This window comes from Sapajus apella, unplaced genomic scaffold (genome assembly GCF_009761245.1).
Source record: "Sapajus apella isolate SASKATOON/1434 unplaced genomic scaffold, GSC_monkey_1.0 scaffold14, whole genome shotgun sequence".
NCBI lineage: Eukaryota > Metazoa > Chordata > Mammalia > Primates > Cebidae > Sapajus > Sapajus apella.
This window is the reverse complement of record NW_022436954.1, coordinates 6047942-6067752: the sequence shown is the minus strand read 5'-3', so window position 1 is coordinate 6067752 and position 19811 is coordinate 6047942. Positions and strand designations below refer to the sequence as shown.

General features: G+C 47.9%; 1 protein-coding gene and 1 pseudogene across 2 annotated transcripts in view; one reads left to right on the top strand and one right to left on the bottom strand.

Annotated features, from left to right (window-relative positions):
* VPS51 (VPS51 subunit of GARP complex) overlaps positions 1 to 19811 on the top strand; it is a 28823-nt gene that overhangs the window by 7692 nt on the left and 1320 nt on the right. The window contains exons 3-7 of the mRNA XM_032282873.1: positions 17020 to 17166; positions 17242 to 17461; positions 17614 to 18331; positions 18722 to 18937; positions 19137 to 19355. Coding sequence (XP_032138764.1) covers positions 17020 to 17166; positions 17242 to 17461; positions 17614 to 18331; positions 18722 to 18937; positions 19137 to 19355 — 1520 coding nt within the window. The remainder of the gene's footprint in view (positions 1 to 17019; positions 17167 to 17241; positions 17462 to 17613; positions 18332 to 18721; positions 18938 to 19136; positions 19356 to 19811) is intronic.
* On the bottom strand, positions 11732 to 13138 carry LOC116554776 (annotated as a pseudogene). The gene has a single exon (XR_004270300.1). The product of XR_004270300.1 is annotated as a 60S ribosomal protein L4 pseudogene (transcript).

Here is a 19811-nt window from a genome sequence, read left to right as displayed (position 1 = left end):
AAACATCCACCTCTCAGGTTCAAGCGATTCTCCTGCCTCAGTCTCCCGAGAAACTAGGACTATAGGAACCTGCTACCAGGCCCAGCTGATTTTTGTATTTTTAGTAGAGACAGAAGTTCACCATGTTTGACCAGGCTGGTCTTGAACTCCTGACCTCAAGTGATCTGCCCACATTGGCCTCCCAAAGTGCTGGGATTACGGGTGTGAGCCACTGCATTTGGCCTCTACAAAAAAAATCTTTAAAAATTAGCTGGTGTGATGGCATGCACCTGTGGTCCTAGCGGCCTAGGAGGTTGAGGTGGAAGGATTGCTTGCTTGAGCCTAGGAGGTTAGATTGCACTGAGCTGTGATCGTGCCACTGCACTCCAGCCTGGGTGACAGAGCAAGACTCTGTCTCCAAAAAAAGAAAAACAAAACCACTCAATATAATGCCCCATAGTAATAAAATAAATAGTAATAAGGAAAAGGCAAAACACATGATCAACTCAATAGATACAGAAAGAAAAAATCCCATAAAATCAAACAACCTTTCATGGTGAAACACTAATGAATCAGGACTAAAAGGGAACTTTCCTCAAGGGAGGGATACGAAGAGATGTGTTAAAGGATCCAGAATTACAGCCAGATAGGAGGAATTCATTCTAGTGTTCTGTATCACTGTAGGATGACTATAGTTAACAATAAAATATAGTTTCAAATAGCTAGAAGGAGGATGTTGAATGTTCCCAATACAAATAAATGATAAATATTTGAGATGATGGATATGCTAATTACCATGATCTGGTCACTAGATGTTATATATATGAAAACATCACTATGTACCCCATAGATAAGTACAATTATTATTTGTCAGTTAAAAAAAAAAAAAATTGGCTGGGCACGGTGGCTCATGCCTGTAATCCCAGCACTTTGGGAGGCCGAGGTGGGTGGATCAGAAGGTCAAGAGATTGAGACCATTCTGGTCAACATGGTGAAACCCTGTCTCTACTAAAAATACAAAAAAATTAGCTGGGCATGGTGGTGCGTGCCTGTAATCCCAGCTACTCAGGAGGCTGAGGCAGGAGAATTGCCTGAACCTAGGAGGCAGAGGTTGCGGTGAGCTGAGATCGTGCCATTGCACTCCAGCCTGGGTAACAAGAGTGAAACTCCATCTCAAAAAAAAAAAAATTTTGGCTGGCTGGGTGCGGTGGCTCATGCCTGTAACACCTGTAATCCCAGCACTTTGGGAGGCTGAGGCAGGGGGATCACCTGAGGTCAGGAATTCGAGACCAGCCTGGCCAACATGGTGAAACCCCATCTCTACTAAAAATATAAAAAGTTGCAGCCAGGCTTGGTGGCTCACACCTGTAATCTCAGCACTTTGGAAGGCCGAGGCGGGTGGATCATGAGGTCAGGAGTTCGAGACCAGCCTGGCCAACATGGTGAAACCCCATCTCTACTAAAAAAAGAAAAAGTTGCAGCCAGTCTTGGTGGCTCACACGTGTAATCTCAGCACTCTGGGAGGCTGAGGTGGGTGGATCATGAGGTCAGGAGTTAGAGACCAGCCTGACCAGCATCGTAAAACCCCGTCTCTACTAAAAATACAAAAATTATCTGGGTGTGAGGGTGTTCATCTGTAATCCCAGCTACTTGGGAGGCTGAGGCAGGAGAATCGCTTGAACCCAGGAGGTGGAGGTGGGGTGAGCCAAGATCATGCCACTGCACTCCAGCCTGGCAACAGAGTGAGACTCCATCTCAAAACAAAACAAAAAACCCAAAAATTAGCCAGGTGTAGTGGTGCACACCTCTAGTATCAGCTACTTGGGAGGCTGAGAAAGGAGAATCATTTGAACCCAGGAGGCGGAGGTTGCAGTGAGCCACAGCACTGCACTCTAGCCTGGGTGAGACAGAGAGAGACTCTGTCTCCAAAATAAATGAATAAAAATAAAATAAATAAAAATTGGCTGGACATGGTGGTTCATGCCTGTAATCCCAGCACTGTGGGAAGCTGAGGTGGATGGATCACCTGAGATCAGGAGTTCAAGACCAGCCTGGCCAACATGGTGAAACCCTGTCTCTACTAAAAATACAAAAATTAGCCAGGTGTGATGGCATACACCTATAATCCCAGCTACTCAGGAGGCAGAAGTAGGAGAATTGCTCCAACCCAGGAGGCAGAGGTTGCAGCGAGCTAAGATCGCACCACTGTACTCCAGCCTGGGTGACAGAGTGAGACTCTGTCTCAAAATAAAGAAGAAAAAAAACTTGAAAAAATAATTTTTTTTTTTTTTTTGGACGGAGTTTCGCTCTCGTTACCCAGGCTGGAGTGCAATGGCACGATCTCGGCTCACTGCAACCTCCGCCTCCTGGGTTCAGGCAATTCTCCTGCCTCAGCCTCCTGAGTAGCTGGGATTACAGGCACGCGCCACCATGCCCAGCTGATTTTTTATATTTTTTTAGTAGAGACGGGGTTTCACCGTGTTGACCAGGATGGTCTCGATCTCTTGACCTCGTGATCCACCCGCCTCGGCCTCCCAAAGTGCTGGGATTACAGGCTTGAGCCACCGTGCCCGGCCCGTAAAAAATAAAAATCTAAGAAAAGAAGGGGAATTTCCTTAACCAGTGAATGATGAAAAACCCCTAGGTAACATCATACGTAATAGTGAAAGGCTGAAAACTTTCCTGCTAAGAATCAGACAAAGATATCTGCCCTTACCATTTCTATTTGACTTTGTACTAGAGGTATTAGAGCCTGGGCAATAAAAGGTATCCAGATTAGAAAGGATGAAGTAAAACTATCTCTCTGCAGATGACATAATCTCTGTCTCAAAAAAAAAAAAAAATTAAGAAAGCATTTCCATTTATAGTAATACCAAGAATAAAATATTTAGGAATATATTTAATAAAAGAAGTAAAGGTATTTTCAGTATTTTGTATATTGAAAACCACAAAACATTGTTAAAAGGAATTAAAGGAGACCTAAATAAATGAAGACATTCCATGTTCAGAGAACTTTTTATTTATTATTTTTTTCATTTTTTTGAGACAGAGCCTTGCTCTGTCACCCAGGCTGGAGTGCAGTGGCATGATCTCAGCTCACTGCAACCTCAGCCTCCTAGGTTCAAGCAATTCTCTGCCTCAGCCTTCTGAGTAGCTGGAATTACAGGTGCCCGCCACCACACCCAGCTAACTTTTTTTGTTATTTTTAGTAGAGATGGGGTTTCACCATCTTGGCTATGCTGGTCTTGAACTCCTGACCTCGGGATCCACCTGCCTCAACCTCCCAAAGTGCTGGGATTACAGGTGTGAGCCACTGTGCTTGGCCAGGTACTTACTATTTAAGATGACAGTACTTCCCAAATTGATTCAATGTCTTTCCTATCACTTTTCCAACTTACTTTTTTTTTTTTTTTTTTTTTTTTTTTTTGCAGAAATTGACAAACAGCATAAAATTGTGTGAGGGATTGCAGGAGATGCAGACTTGCCCAAATAACTTTGCAAAAGAAAGGCAAAGTTGGAAGACTCACACTTCCAAGTTGTTTTTTTTTTTTTTCTTTGGTCTCACTTTGTGGCCCAGGCTAGAGTGCAGTGGCTTGATCACAGCTCACTGTAGTCTTGGCCTCCCAGGTTCAAGTGATCCTCCCACCTCAGCCTCCTAAATAGCTGGGACCACAGGTGTGTGCCACCACAACTGGCTAATTTTTTAGAAGTTTTTTGGGCTGGGTGTTGTGGCTCACTCCTGTAATACCAGCACTTTGGGACGCTGAGTGCCAGGTCCCACCCGCAGACCCTGACTGAGTAACAGATGAAAGATATACACTGACACAGATATTTTGCCTGTCAGCATGACCAAGGGTCTCTGCTTCCAGAATTAGCAGCCACCCTGATAAGCCAGTAGCCTTCGCATTTATTTAGTACGGATTAAATGAGGAAGGTTCCAAGTAAGCACCATTAGAGGTTAATTAACATTGCTAACCCCCAGTAGAGAGCAGTCATGCACCCATGGAAGATCAAAAATCAGTCTTAAGACCACACGACTGCTCATGCATGGCTAAGAAAAAAGAAGAAAAGAGAGAGAAGACCACATGAGTAAACAAGTTATTTAGATAAATTGCTTTTCATTCCTTTGTATCTACTTCTAGCTATTAGCTCAAGGTAAGGGAGTTAGGCTGCCTTCAGCCATAACCTCTTTCCCAAGGCTTTTGCAAAACCTTCCGGCCTTCTAAGAAGGTTTATGTCTTTCTATAATTTTTCCACTACCCTGACTGATCTACAGCTGAGGTGGGCAGATTACTTGAGGTTAGGAATTTGAGACCAGCCTGGCCAACATGGTGAAATCCTACACAGAAATTAGCTGGGTGTGGTGGCACATACCTGTAATTCCAGCTACTTGGGAGGCTGAGGTACAAGAATTGCTTGAACCCAGGAGGCAGAGTTTGCAGTGAGCTGAGATTGCGCCCTTGTACTCCAGCTTGGGTAATTGAGTGGGACTCTGTTTCAAAAAAAAAAAAAGAAAAAAAGAAAAGAAAAAGAAATTTGTAGAGACAGGGTCTCATTATCTTGCCCAGGTTGGTCTTGAACTCCTGAGCTAAAGTGAACCTCCTGCTTTGGCTTCCCAAAGTGCTGGGATTACAGGTGTGAGCCAGTGTACCCAGCCACACTTCCAAGCTTTAAAACTTAGTGTAAATCTACAATAACTAAGGTGGTGTAATATTGGCATAGGATAGATATCCAGATCAATTGAATAGAATTGAGAGTCCAGAACCAACCCATGTATCTGCAGTCAACTGATTTTTTTTTTTTCCTGCAAGCTTATCCTTAAGGTCAACTGATTTTTTTTTTTTTTTGAGACGGAGTTTCGCTCTTGTTACCCAGGCTGGAGTGCAATGGCGCGATCTCGGCTCACCGCAACCTCCGCCTCCTGGGTTCAGGCAATTCTCCTGCCTCAGCCTCCTGAGTAGCTGGGATTACAGGCACGTGCCACCATGCCCAGCTAATTTTTTGTAGTTTTATTAGAGACGGAGTTTCACCGTGTTGACCAGGATGGTCTCGATCTCTTGACCTCGTGATCCACCCGCCTCGGCCTCCCAAAGTGCTGGGATTACAGGCGTGAGCCACCGTGCCCGGCCTAGGTCAACTGATTTTTAATAAGGATGCCAAGGTCATTGAATGGGGAAAATAATCCTTTCAACACATGATGCAGTGCTGGGACAACTGGATATCCGTAGGCAAAAGAATGAAGTTGAAGGCAGGGCACAGTGCCTCATGCTTGTAATCCCAGTGCTTTGGGAGGCCAAGGTGAGAGGGTCACTTGAGCTCCAGAGTTCAAGGCCAGCCTGGGCAACATAGTGAATTCTCAGTCTCTACAAACAATTTAAAAAAAAGTTAGCCAGGTGTGGTGCCACACGCCTGTAGTCTCAGCTACTTGAGTGGCTGAGGCAGGAGGATTGCTTGAACTCAAGAGGTTAAGGGTGCAGTGAGCTATGATTGTACCACTGCATTACAGCCTGTGTGAGAGAGTAAACCCAGATCTCAAGCAAACAAACCACAAAAACAAGAAAAAACAAGAGTGAAGTTGGATCCCTACCTCACATCACATACAAAAATTAATTCAAAATGAATGATAGACCTACACATAAGAGCTAAAATTGGCTGGGTGCAGTAGCTCACACCTGTAATCCCAGCACTTTGGGAGGCTGAGGCGGGCAGACCACAAGGTCAGTAGTTTGAGACCAGCCTGGCCAATATGGTGAAACACCATCGCTACTAAGAACACAAAAATTAGCAGGGTGTGGTGGCAGGCACCTGTAGTCCCAGCCACATGGGAGACTGAGGCAGGAGAATCACTTGAACTTGGGAGGCGGATGTGGCAGTGAGCTGAGATCATACCACTGCACTCCAGCCTGAGCAACAGAGCAAGACTGTCTCAAAAAAAAAAAAAAAAAAGAACTAAAATTATAAAACTCTTAGAAGAAAACAGATATAGATTTTTATGACCTTAACCTTGGATTATGCAGTTTCTTAGTGATAACATTCGAAGTACAAATAACCAAAGAGAAAAATAGATATATTGGACTTCATCAAAATTCAAATCTTGTGCTTTAAGGACCCTATCAAGAAAGTAAAAGGGGCCAGGCATGGTGGTTCACGCCTGTTATCCTAGCACTTTGGGAGGCTGAGGCAGGCGGATCACAAAGTTAGGAGATGGAAACCATCCTGGCCACTGTGGTGAAACCCCGTCTCTGTCAAAAATACAAAAATTAGCCACGCATGGTGGCATGCACCTGTAGTCCCAGCTACTTGGGAGGCTGAGGTGGGAAGATCACTTGAGCCCAGGAGGCTGATGCTGCAGTGAACTGAGATCATGCCACTGCACTCCAGCCTGAGTGGCAGAGTGAGACCCTGTTTCAAAAAATAACAATAAGGGCCGGGTGTGGTGGCTCACGCCTGTAATCCAAGCACTTTGGAGGCCAAGGCAGGCGGATCACCTGAGGTCGGGAGTTCAAGACCAGCCTGACCAACATGGTGAAACCCCATCTTTAAAAAAATTTTTTAAAAAGAAAAATAAAAATTAAAAAAAATGACAGCCCATGGACTGGGGGAATATATTTGCAAATTATATATCTAATAATGATCTAGTGTTCAGAATACGTAAAGAACGTTTTTTCGCTCAGGGCTAAAAAGACAACCCTAATTTAAAATGGGCAAAGCATTTGAATAGACACTTCTCCAGAGAAAACATACAAGTGGTCAATAAGCACATAAAAAGATGCTCAACATCATTAGGTCTTAGGGAAATGCAAATCCACACCACAAAATGCTGCACCCAATGTGGAAGACAGTTTGATCGTTCTTCAAAACTACACAAAAGGTTACCATATGATCTGGCAATTTTACTACTTTAAATATACCAAAGAGAATTGAAAACGTATGTTCACACAAAAACATGTACACAAATGTTCATAGCAGCATTTTTTTTTTTTTTTTTTGAGACAGAGTCTAGCTCTGTTACCCAGGCAAAGAGTGCAGTGGTGCCATCTTGGCTCACTATAACCTCCACTTTCCCGGTTCAAGCCATTCTCCTGTCTTAGCCTCCTGAGTAGCTGGGATTATAGGTGTGTGCCACCATGCCTGGCTAATTTTTTTTTTTGTATATTTAGTAGAGATGGGATTTCACCTTGTTGGCCAGCCTGGTCTCGAACTCCTGACCTCCAGTGATCCGCTTGCCTCGGCCTCCCAAAGTGCTGGGATTACAGGTGTGAGCCACCTCGCCTGGCCAATAGCAACACTTTTTTTATAGTAGCCACAAGGTGGAAGCAATCCAAATGGCCATCATTTGATGAGTGAATAAAAACAAATATCCACACAGTATAACATGCTGACACAGGCAACCACATAGATAAACCTTGGAAACATGCTAAGGAAATCATATATGCCTATGATTCCATTTCTGTTAAATGTATTCTGTAGAATAGACAAATCCATAGAGACAGAAAATAGATTAATGGTTGCCAGGTTCTAGGAGTGGGGGAATAAAGAATGACTGCTGAAGGTTACAGAATTTAGGTGATGATCAAATGTTCTGGAATTACATAGTGACATTGTACAACCTTGTGAATATGTTAAACATATTAAAAACCACTGAATTTTATGGTATGTCAGCCATATCCCAATTAAAAAGAAAAACGAGGCATTGACCCAGCTTTGGCCCTCAGGCTGTAGTATGCCAAGCGCTCACGTACACATCAGATTTCATTGTGTAATAATGCATTTACTTGTATCAAAATTAGAACGATTTCAAACGTTATACATGGAAAAGCCTCTTCTAATTCTTTTATCCTGCCAAAAACAAAGCAGTCTTTGACAGTACAGTTCACTGAAAATTAACAGAGGCTGGGCGTGGTGGCTCATGCCTCAAATCCCAACACTTTTGGAAGCAGAGGTGGGCAGATTGCTTGAACTCAGGAGTTCAAGACCATCCTGGCCAATGGGCAAAACCTGTCTCTACAAAAAATACAAAAATTGGCCGGGCGCGGTGGCTCAAGCCTGTAATCCCAGCACTTTGGGAGGCCGAGGCGGGTGGATCACGAGGTCAAGAGATCGAGACCATCCTGGTCAACACGGTGAAACCCCGTCTCTACTAAAAATACAAAAAATTAGCTGGGCATGGTAGCGCGTGCCTGTAATCCCAGCTACTCAGGAGGCCGAGGCAGGAGAATTGCCTGAACCCAGGAGGCGGAGGTTGCGGTGAGCCGAGATGGCGCCATTGCACTCCAGCCTGGGTAACAAGAGCGAAACTCCGTCCAAAAAAAAAAAAAAAAAAATTGGCTGGGTGTGGTGTCATACCCCTGTAGTCCCAGCTGCTTAGAAAGCCGAGGTGGAAGGCCTGTACCTGGGAGGCAGAGGTTGCAGTGAGCCAAGATTGTGCCACCGCACTCCAGCTTGGGTGATAGACCCAGATCCTGTCTCAAAGAAATAAAAAAAAATAACAGATATACAGAAAAGTGCACATAAGTGGACAGCTCCATGAATTTCACGAAGGAAATGCAGTCACATAGTCAGCGTCCAGGCTGGGAAACAGCATAACAGCAAAGCCCCCGAGCCTCCGACCAGTTACCACCCAGTCCCCTCCCAGGGTAGCCAACATCCTAGCATCCAGGTGGTTTTCACTCTCCCTGGTTGCAAACTGCTTAACAAGCTTTTTGTTTGTTTGGTTTTGTTTTTGTTTTTTTGAGACAGTCTTGCTCTGTCACATAGGCTAGAGTGCAGTGGCGCAATCTCGGCTCGCTGCAACCTCCACCTCCAGGGTTCAAGTGATTCTCCTGTCTCAGCCTCCCAAGTAGCCGGAATTACAGGCGCCTGCCACCACACCCAGCTAATTTTTGTGTTTTTAGTAGAGACAGGTTTCACTATGTTGGCCAGGCTGGTGACCTCAGGTGATCCCCCTGCCTTGGCCTCCCAGAGTGCTGGGATTACAGGCATGAGCCACCGTGCCTGGCCTGCTTTTCTTAAAAGCTTGAAATGCAAAGATAAACAGTGCAATCTTTATGACTGAATGGTATGGATGCTTTTCACTGTTGTTTTTGGAGATGGTCTAATTTTTATCTCCAGTTTAATGGCTCCAGGGCTATCCAGGCCGCAACAACCACAGGACACAACAGTGCTAGGTGTTCTTTTACTCTATTTTTGTAACAACTTAGTATTTGGAGTTTACCTTTAGAAGTTGGCTTCAAGCCTCCTTCTTGAGGTAGCACCTAAGTATCATGGGCTCAGACATCCACTACCAAAAGAGTCTGCTCTTTGGATGGTAGGTTTTGGCAGACCTGGAAGGAGCTTGTCACATGGCCTGTAAGCAGAACCAAGAATTCACTGGGCAAAGACGAAACACCTCATCGACTGCCAAGCCTCTGTCTCTCAGTAGATCATGAGCCCATGATCCCTTTGCGAACCTCAGCCTCTGCCCTGCTTTTACTGTTTTTACTGCATAGCACGGCCTTTGCTATGTCCATTAATTTACCATCTATGAATTGGCAAGAAAAATCATTTTCCTCATAGGCATAGTGGCTCATACCTGTAATCCCAGCACTTTCGGGGGCTGAAGTGGGAGCATTGCTTGAGCCCAGGAGTTTGAGACCAGCCTGAGCAACATAGAGAGACCCCATCTCTACAAAAAAAATTTAACAAAAATAAAAAAAATTAGCTGGGTATGATGGTGCATGTGTGTAGTCCTGGCTACTTCAGAGGCCAAAGTGGGAGGATCGCTTGAGCCCCAGAGTTCAAGGCTGTAGTAAGCTGTGTTTGCACCATTGCATTCCAGCCTGGGTGACAGAGCAAGACCCTGTCTCAAGCAAACAAACCAACCAAAATAAATTATAATTTTCCCAACAAAATGTAGGCAATGGGCCCGATGGTCCCAAAAGTAAGATGGATGTTGTTTTTATTTATTTATTTGTTTGTTTGTTTATTTATTTTTAAAGATGGGGTTTCACCATGTTGTTCAGGCTGGTCTTGAACTCTCGAGCTCAGGTGATCTGCCCGCCTTGACCTCCAAAGTGCTTGGATTACAGGTGTGAGCCACCACGCCTGGCCAAGATGAATGTTTTATATCATGTGATTTTATTCCTTAGTAACCTTCCTCTCTATGAAATCATCTCTGAGAAGGTTAAATGATCTTTTCTCATGGACTGTGTTGCTAAAATGCAAAGTTCATTTTGCTGATACATGATCTACCATGTAACTTTTAAAAACCCTTAGTAGCTCTACAGATGTTAGCCCTGTAGGTTCTTTGTCTCGGGCAGTTCCTTCTCCTGGATTTTCTCTAGTATTTTTTTCCTGCGTTTTTTGTGTCTGTTTGTTTCTTGTCAAATTGACATCAATGCTTTTCTCCTTACCCTTCCAGCGATCTCCCCAAGTGGGGTAGAGTCCCACAGTCCAGGGAATGTTCTCGAAGCAACACTGGGACTCTACCCCACTTAGGGAGATCGCTGGAAGGGTAAGGAGAAAAGCATTGATGTCAATTTGACAAGAAACAGACACAAAAAATGCAGGGAAAAAATACTAGAGAAAATCCAAGAGAAAGAACTGCCCTAGACAAAGAATCTACAGACCAGGTGTGGGTGTGTGAAAGCTCACAAGTGACTGCAGTTAGGTATTTCAGTATTCTTTTTTTTTTTTTTTTTTGAGGCAGAGTTTCATTCTTGTTGCCCAGGCTGGAGCGCAATGGCATGATCTTGGCTCACTGCAACCTTCGCCTCCTGGGTTCAAGCGATTGCAGGCGCCCACCACACCCAGCGAATTTTTTGTTTTTTTAGCAGAGATGAGGTTTTGCCATGTTGGCCACGCTGGCAGTTAATGAGGCATTTTGTCTTGAACTCCTGACCTCAGCTGATCCAGCCACCTTGGCTTTCCAAAGTGCTGGGATTACAGGCATGAGCTACCACACCCCGCCCCAGATTCTTCTTTATAAATACTGATCAGTTTGCATAAGCACCAGCAAAGAAGAGAATACTCCTTTCAGTCTTTGACAATCTGAAAAGTAAAAAGTGGTAATTTAAATTGTTTATAGTAATATTTACAGGGTTTTTTTTGTGGAGGGGGCTTTCTCTTTATTCAATGATTATTATTATTTGAGACAGAGTCTGGCGCTGTCACCCAGGCTGGAGTGCAGTGGCACAATCTTGGCTTACTGCAACCTCTGCCTCCTGGGTTCAAGCAACTGTCCTGCCTCAGCCTCCCCAGTAGCTAGGGTTACAGGCACCTGCCACCACACCCAGCTAATTTTTGTATTTTTAGTAGAGACAGGGTTTCACCATGTTTGCTGGGCTGGTCTCGAACTCCTGACCTCGAGTGATCTGCCTGCCTCAGCCTCCCAAAGTGCTGGGATTACAGGCATGAGCCATTGCACCCGGCCTATTCATTAGATTATATCATCTGCAAATAGTGATACTTTCCCTCCTTTACAGTTTGTATATGTCCATAATACATCTGGCGAGTCGAGCTGAGTTGGCTAATGCCCCAGAACAACGTAGATAACACGGGCAATCAAGGTTGTCCTTGCCATGTTTTGACTTTAATTGAAGTGCTTCTAGCACTGCCTTGGTCAACATGATACTGAGTTTTGGAGGTTAGGGAAATATTTAGCTGCTCATATGTTATTGAGAGTTTTTTAAAAAATCAATAATAGATGTTGAAATATCTCTTTCATCTATTAACATGGCAAACTATTATTTTTTATTTTTTATTTTTTTGTGTGTGTTTCTCTGCCTGTTTGATCAGGTCTTTATTCAAAAGCAGCTGTCCAAAGTGATTTGACCTTTATGGAATAATCAAATTTAAGAGTTTGTGCAGCAGGCTTCCTTTCCTCTATAGTGGGTTTCTTTTCTGCTGGCTTCTTTTCAAGGGCTGGTTTCTTGGTAGCTGCTGCCTTTTTTCCTACTGGAGGCTTCTTCTGCTTCTTAACACCAACAGCAGCCTTCTTTCCTTTCTTACCTACTACAGGCTTCTTGCCTGCAACCCCCTTCTCATCTGATTTGGCTTCCAGTGCTGCTGCTGCCGCGGCCGCCTTATCCCCCCGGAGCTTGTGTTCCTGGCCTGGCGAAGAATGGTGTTCCAGCGCATGGTCTTTGCGTATGGGTTTAGCTTCAACGTGATTCTCAGGTTTTTCAGTGGGTTCTTCTTTAGGACTCTGCAATGAATCTTCTTGCGTGGTGCTCGAAGGGATCTTTGGATCTCTGGGCTTTTTAAGATTCTGCTGAGATCTGTATTGATCATCTTGTGCATGGGGAGATTGTAGTTACTCTTAAGGGAAGCAGCTTTACGCCAAGTGCCATACAATTCATCTAACTTCTGGAAAGCACTTTTGATCCAAATGCAGAAACGTCCCACATGCCCACCAGGAGCAAGCTTCAACATGTTCAGTTTGCTTACATTAAGCAGAGTAGTTCCGGGGATGTTTCTGAAGGCCTTGATGATACCATTATCCTCATTGTAGATGATGCAGGGACCTCTGCACTGGATACGGCGACAGTTTCTCATTTTGCCTTTGCCAGCTTTCATTCGCTGAGAGGCATAGATCTTTTTGATATCATTCCAGGCTTTAAGTTTCTTCAGAAGCAAAACAGCCTTCTTGGTCTTCTTGTAGCCTTCAACTTTATCTTTGACTACCAAAGGAAGTTCAGGGACTTCCTCAATATGATGACCTTTAGACATGGCCAGTGCTGGTAAGGCTGAGGCAGCCAGGGCAGAACAGATGGCATATCGTTTTTGGGTTGTGTTCACTCTACAATGCCAACGGTGCCAGGTTTTGGTTGGTGCAAACATTTGGCCTCCACGACACATATTTCCAAAAGCACCCTGGCCAGAACGGTGAGTCCCACTACCTCGAACTCTGGGAATTGGAGCCACAGCTCTGCCAGTACCCCAAGACTCAGCACCAGTCTGATAACCTGCTAATTCACTGACTGCATAGAGCTGTCTGTTGTTTTTGCGCAAGTTGGTGTGAACAAAGTTCACAATATCTGGTCGAATAGGAGCCTTGAATACAGCAGGCAAAGTGACATTTTTGCCAGATGACTCCCCCTTTTCGGAGTACACCGATATCAGTGAGCGGGCACACGCCATGGCGGAAAGAGGAGACAGCCATGCCCCTCTCGGCCCAGCCGCTGCCGCAGGAAAAGCCGTGGCAAATTATTATCAAGAGATCCTCTAATTTTGAGTCATCCTGGCATTCATGAAACAAAAACCATTTGATATTTATCAATTATTCTTTTAATATGCTGCTGGATTTTGTTTGCTTATTTGTGCATTTCCATTTGTTTAATTCATCCTTACATCTTCATTTGTAAGAAATATGAATGTGTATTTCTGAAGTATTTCTGTTATTTATTTTTTGAGATGGTGTTTTATTTATTTATTTTTTTTTTCTCCCTCCCTCCTGAGATGGAGTTTTGCCCTTGTTGCCCAGGCTGGAGTGCAGGGGCACAATCTTGGCTCACTGCAACCTCTGCCTCCCAAGTTCAAGTGATTCTCCTGCCTCAGCCTCCCAAGTAGCTGGGATTGTAGGCATGCTCCACCATGCCTGGCTAATTTTTTGTATTTTTAGTAGAGACGGAGCTTCTCAATGTTGGCTAGGCTGGTCTCGAACTCCCAACCTCATGTGATCCACCCACCTCAGCCTCCCAAACTGCGGGGATTACAGGCATGAGCCACTGCGCCCAGCCTTCTGTTATGTTTTCATAACAGTGTTACGTTTGTTCCACCACATCTGTGTGAGAGCTATTCTCATTTCTCTGCTGGGACAGTGTTTATACAGAGAATTGGAAGGACCTGACCTTCAAGCTGTGGCAACACCCTTGGACATCTGCGCCAAATACCTTTGTGTGGAGGGGAAGAAAGAGGAGGGTCTTTCTTTCACAATATTCTCTATTTTTTCTGTTTGTGTTTTCTTGTTTTCTACAATCCATTTTGGTAAATCCTATTTTTGTAGCAAATTATCCATTCTAGCCATAGAATTTACTAAGCTGTTACCAATTTAGTGTTTGCTTGCTATTTTACCTATGCTGCCATTGCAGTTTTGATTTCCTTTTCTGACCTCATAATTGGTTAAGAATGAGGTTTTTCGGCCGGTTCCCCATGCTGTTCTCGTGATACTGAGTTCTCATGAGCTCTGATGGTTTTATAAAGGGCTCTTCTCCCTTCGCTTGGCACTTCTCCTTCTGCCTTGTGAAGAAGATACCTTACTTCTCTTTTGCCTTCTGCCATGTTTGTAAGTTTCCTGAGGCCTCCCCAGCCATGCCGAACTGTGAGTCAATTAAACCTCCTTCCTTTATGAGTTACCCAGTCTCAGGCAGTTCTTCATAGCAGTATGGGCCCAGACTAATATATGTTTGCTTTTATTTTCTCCCAGGTCCAGCTTGAACTTGGGAGGTAGAGGTTGCACTGAGTTAAGATCGTGCTCCTGCACTTCAGTCTGGGTGACAGAGGGAGACCCTGTCTCAAAAAAAAAAAAAAAAAAAAAAGGAGTTTTTTTTCTTTGTAAACTACCATATGGAAAGGTTTGGGTATATTTTATGGTGTTGTTTGGGAAAAACGCAAACTGTGTGCTTTCTATTCACATCACCACAATCATGACCACAAAAGAGTTCTGAGACCAAATGTACTGGGTTTCTTCCTTCTACACCAAGCAGCAGACACCTGCTGGGTGTCCTCTGATATACTTCCAATGCTATTTTTTTTTTTTTGTCTTTGGGACGGAGTTTCGCTCTTGTTACCCAGGCTGGAGTGCAATGGCACGATCTTGGCTCACCGCAACCTCCGCCTCCTGGGTTCAGGCAATTCTCCTGCCTCAGCCTCCTGAGTAGCTGGGATTACAGGCACGTACCACCATGCCCAGCTAATTTTTTGTATTTTTAGTAGAGACGGGGTTTCACCGTGTTGACCAGGATGGTCTTGATCTCTTGACCTCGTGATCCACCCGCCTCGGCCTCCCAAAGTGCTGGGATTACAGGCGTGAGCCACCGCGCCCGGCCCAATGCTATTTTTTTTTAACCAAGTCTCACTCCATCGCCTAGGCTAGAGTGCAGTGGCATGATCTCAGCTCACTGCAACCTCCTCCTCCTGAGTTTTGTTTTGGAGGTCTTACATGTGGGCTTTTTGTGCACTGTCCCCATCAAGGTGTTAGTAGGTCATTAGGCAGTGCTCTAGTCAGAACAGGAGGCAGAAGTGTCTCAGTCACCACAGCTGCAGGATTGGATGAGACCTCTCTGGGAGGGAGAGCAGAAGACAGAGACTGTGCACAGAAATCTGTTTGATTTGCAGATTTATAGGGAGTTGATGTTTGCTTTTATTTTCCCCATGAAGCACACGTATAAAGCCGGGTCCCAATTGAGAGTTAGCATATATTGGAGGTTTCGTTGTTTTTTGTTTGTTCTTGAGACAGAGTCTCACTCTGTTGTCCAGGCTGGAGTACATTTGGACAATCTCAGCTCACTGCAATCTCCGCCTCCTGGGTTCAAGTGATTCTCCTGCCTCAGCCACCCGAATAGCTGGGATTACAGGTATGCCATGATGCCTGGCTAATTTTTGTATGAGTTGGGGTTTCACCATGTTGGCCAGGCTAGTCTCAAACTCCTGACCTCAAGTGATCCACCTGCCTCAGCCTCCCAAAGTGTTGGGATTACAGGTATAAGCCACTGAGCCTGGCCTTGTATTGGAGTTTTGAGGACTGAGAAGAAAATATTACCTTGGACAATGGGAAAGCAGACCCACTAGAAGGTTTGGAAGGATGGCTGGGCAGTGTGGAGTGCTATTTTGGGACTTGAGGTCATAAAGTTTAAAGGGAGGCCAGTTGGGATGATTGGTTCAGATGCTAAGGGGAAGTGGCTCATTGGGCTTAACCTGCACTAGGGTTTTGTCTGACAAGTAATGGAAGGGGTTGGGGCAAGAGAGGCTAGGGGGCTTGCAAACAGTGATGATGCTGATGGAGAACCCCAAATTCAGAGAGCAGTGAGGGTAAAGGAAGTGCAGCCAGGAGGGGTGTTGTAAACAGGGACCAAGTGCTGGGGTCAGTGCATCCAGACTTCCTGCAGAGGCCAACAGATTATCAGGGCAGACAGGGTGAGTGGCCCAAATTACAGAAGGCAGTGAGACTTGAGGCTAAGATTTTAGAGGCGGCAGTTGTTAGTGATGGCAAGGAGAGGGTGGACCAGATAAAGGCAGACACTAGAAAAGGTGGAATTGAGGCAGTCAGTGAACAGTCGAGAACGTTCGAAGGCTCATCCATGTGGGTGTGCACAAGGAGGTGACAGGAGGGGGACAAGAGGAAGCAGTGACTGGGAACTGAGAGGAGTGGCAGAGGACAGTAGAGACAGCAAAGAGGAGGTCTGTAGCTTGATGGCATGGTCTTCGGAGAAGCTGAGGTTTTGAAGAGGAGGTCTAGATAAGACCTAGAAGCATGAAGGGACGGGGCTCCCAGGCACCTGGGGTGTGAAAGCAAGAGCAGCCTCCCTAGGCAGGTTTCTATCAGGACCAAAGGGAAAGGGCCCTTCAGAGAAGACAGCCCACGTTCCGGAAAGCATGTGAAAGGCTTTGGGAGGTCTGGAAAGGAGATGAGGGTGAACAGGAATGTATTGCTTCCTCCGGGCAGTGTGCTGGGCGCACAGATGTGCCTGGGAGCCAGCAATCTGTGCCTTGGTTGTTGGTGGTTTGACGGACAATTGAGGCACAGTGGCGGCAGCTGGCTAAGCACCTTTGGCCTGCTTCGGCTCTGGACTTCTGAGGGCCGGCACTGTGGCTCTTCTGGCCGGCTCCCCTGGGCACCAGGGCTAGGGGCTCACAGGGCATATATAGGTGATGCCTGCTTTGGGAACATAACCCCTCCTTTCCTCGCCCCCATTTGCTCTGTGTGCAGCCCTTTCTCTCGAATCATCCATGTACCCCTGGAGCAGCCTGGGGCGTCTGTGAAGGGGTGTGTGAGAGTGGGCTGAGGTTGCACCGGCCCCGCAGTCACCCCCTCTCCCCTCTCCTCGGCCCCTGCCCTCCTAGACACCATCCGGAAGATGAAGAACGATTTCCGGAAGATGGAAGATGAAATGGACCGGCTGGCCACCAACATGGCAGTGATCACGGACTTCAGCGCGCGCATCAGTGCCACGCTCCAGGACCGCCACGAGCGCATCACCAAGCTGGCAGGTGGGTGCTGCTAGGCAGGGCCTGCAGTGGGCCTCCCCTGGGGCTCTGGGGCTCACGGCACCCTCCGTCCCCCAGGGGTCCATGCGCTGCTGCGGAAGCTGCAGTTCCTCTTCGAGCTGCCCTCACGCCTCACCAAGTGCGTGGAACTGGGCGCCTACGGGCAGGCAGTGCGCTACCAGGGCCGTGCGCAGGCCGTACTGCAGCAGTACCAGCACCTGCCCTCATTCCGCGCCATCCAGGACGACTGCCAGGTCATCACGGCCCGTCTGGCCCAGCAGCTGCGGCAGCGCTTCAGGTGTGGCCTGTCTGCCCTGACTCCAGCACTCCCGCCGGCCCGAGCCCACTTATACCCCGCCCCTGGGCCCTCCTGGAGCTGTCGCCCTGCTCCTGCCCCATCCACCAGCAGCCCCAGCCCTGCTCTTCACTACCGTCTCCTTCTTCGTGTAGGGAGGGCGGCTCAGGTGCCCCAGAGCAGGCGGAGTGCGTGGAGCTGCTGCTGGCCCTGGGCGAGCCTGCAGAGGAGCTGTGTGAAGAGTTCCTGGCGCACGCCCGCGGCCGGCTGGAGGAGGAGCTGAGAAGCCTGGAGGCCGAGCTGGGGCCCTCCCCTCCGGCTCCCGACGTGTTAGAGTTCACCGATCACGGAGGCAGTGGCTTCGTGGGTGGCCTCTGCCACGTGGCAGCGGCCTACCAGGAGCTATTTGCAGCCCAGGGCCCAGCAGGAGCCGAGAAGCTGGCAGCCTTTGCCCAGGAGCTGGGCAGCCGCTATTTTGCGCTGGTGGAGCGGCGGCTGGCGCAGGAGCAGGGTGGTGGTGACAACTCGCTGCTGGTGCGGGCGCTGGATCGCTTCCACCGGCGCCTGCGGGCTCCTGGGGCCCTGCTGGCCGCTGCGGGGCTCGCGGACGCTGCCACAGAAATCGTGGAAAGAGTGGCCCGCGAGCGCCTGGGTCACCACCTGCAGGGTCTCCGGGCAGCCTTCCTGGGCTGCCTGACTGACGTCCGCCAGGCACTGGCAGCACCTCGCATGGCTGGGAAGGAGGGCCCTGGCCTGGCTGAGTTGCTGGCCAATGTGGCCAGCTCCATCCTGAGCCACATTAAGGCCTCTCTGGCAGCAGTGCACCTTTTCACCGCCAAAGAGGTGTCCTTCTCCAACAAGCCCTACTTCCGGGTATGGCCTCCTCTTGGGTGTTTCTTTTTCAATCTGCTGGTTGACCCTGCAATACCCTTTATAACAGTGCTTGGGGAACTGGGGACAAGTTACCAGGGTAGATGCAGTCCCTGCCCCAGGCACTCTGGGTGTGGTTTCAGGTTCTTGTGCACAGTCTGGGGGGTGGGGAAGGCATGGGTAGTGTGCAGCTGGGCTAAGAATAGGGGTGCAGTGGGGTACCCAGTGTTGGCTCTCCCTACCCCCTCTCAGGGGAGCTGCTCCAGGGTACTTAGAATGCATGATGATGTTGTCCCTTGCAGAGGGGCTGGGGCACTTAGAGCCCCAGCAGAGGGTCTTTAACAGCCCTACCTAGAAGAGGGGACCTGCGTGGATCTGGGCACCTTCTTGCAGGGTGAGTTCTGCAGTCAGGGTGTCCGTGAGGGCCTCATCGTGGGCTTCGTCCGCTCTATGTGTCAGACGGCTCAGAGCTTCTGCGACAGCCCTGGGGAGAAGGGGGGTGCCACACCACCTGCCCTGCTCCTGCTGCTCTCCCGCCTCTGCCTGGACTATGAGACAGCCACCATCTCCTACATCCTCACCCTCACTGATGAACAGTTTCTGGTGCAGGTGAAGCACTAGCTCCTACAGGGTTGGTGGTTCTGGGAATGCAGGTGGCTGGACAGTGCCCTCATGGCCAGACCCCAGACCAACTGCTGTGTGCACCCCAGCCTCCATGTTGCCTAGTCTGTGCCTAGCTCCTGGTTGGCAGTGGCCCCTGAAGTGTCCCCCGTACCCACTCCCTCTGTCCTCTGCCTCCTTGGCTCAGGATCAGTCCCCGGTGACGCCTGTGAGCACACTGTGTGCAGAGGCCAGGGAGACAGCACGGCGGCTGCTGACCCACTACGTGAAGGTGCAGGGCCTGGTCATATCGCAGATGCTGCGCAAGAGCGTGGAGACGCGGGACTGGCTGAGCACCCTGGAGCCCCGGAACGTGCGTGCCGTCATGAAGCGGGTGGTGGAGGATACCACCGCCATCGACGTGCAGGTGCTGCCCAGGCTGGCCCAGGGAGCCCTGATGCAGGCTGGGGGTGCTGTCCCTTCATGACGGGCTGGGGCAGAAGAGGATCACTAGTGGCCCCTGCCTGGAGGAGAGGACCTGCTGTGTATCTGGGCTTCTCCTCACGGGGCGAGCTCTGTAGCCAGGGCGTCTGTGAGGGAACCCCGGGGAAACAAATCTCCAAGGATGAAGAGGAAAGGGGCTGGACAGTGCCTGTGTCCACGGTCATGTTCCTCCTCAGCACTGGGTGATGGCATCTTCGCCCCCACTTTGCCTGTGGGTAAGCGGAGGCTCAGGATTACCCAGGAAGTCAGGGCAGGGTTGGTGCTGAAGATTAGGCATCAGACCAACTCTTGTGTCCTGCCTTTGCCCCACTCCACTGGTTCTATAAATAGCGACCATGTGCTCGGACCTCCTTGCAGTACCTCTTTTTTTTTTTTTTTT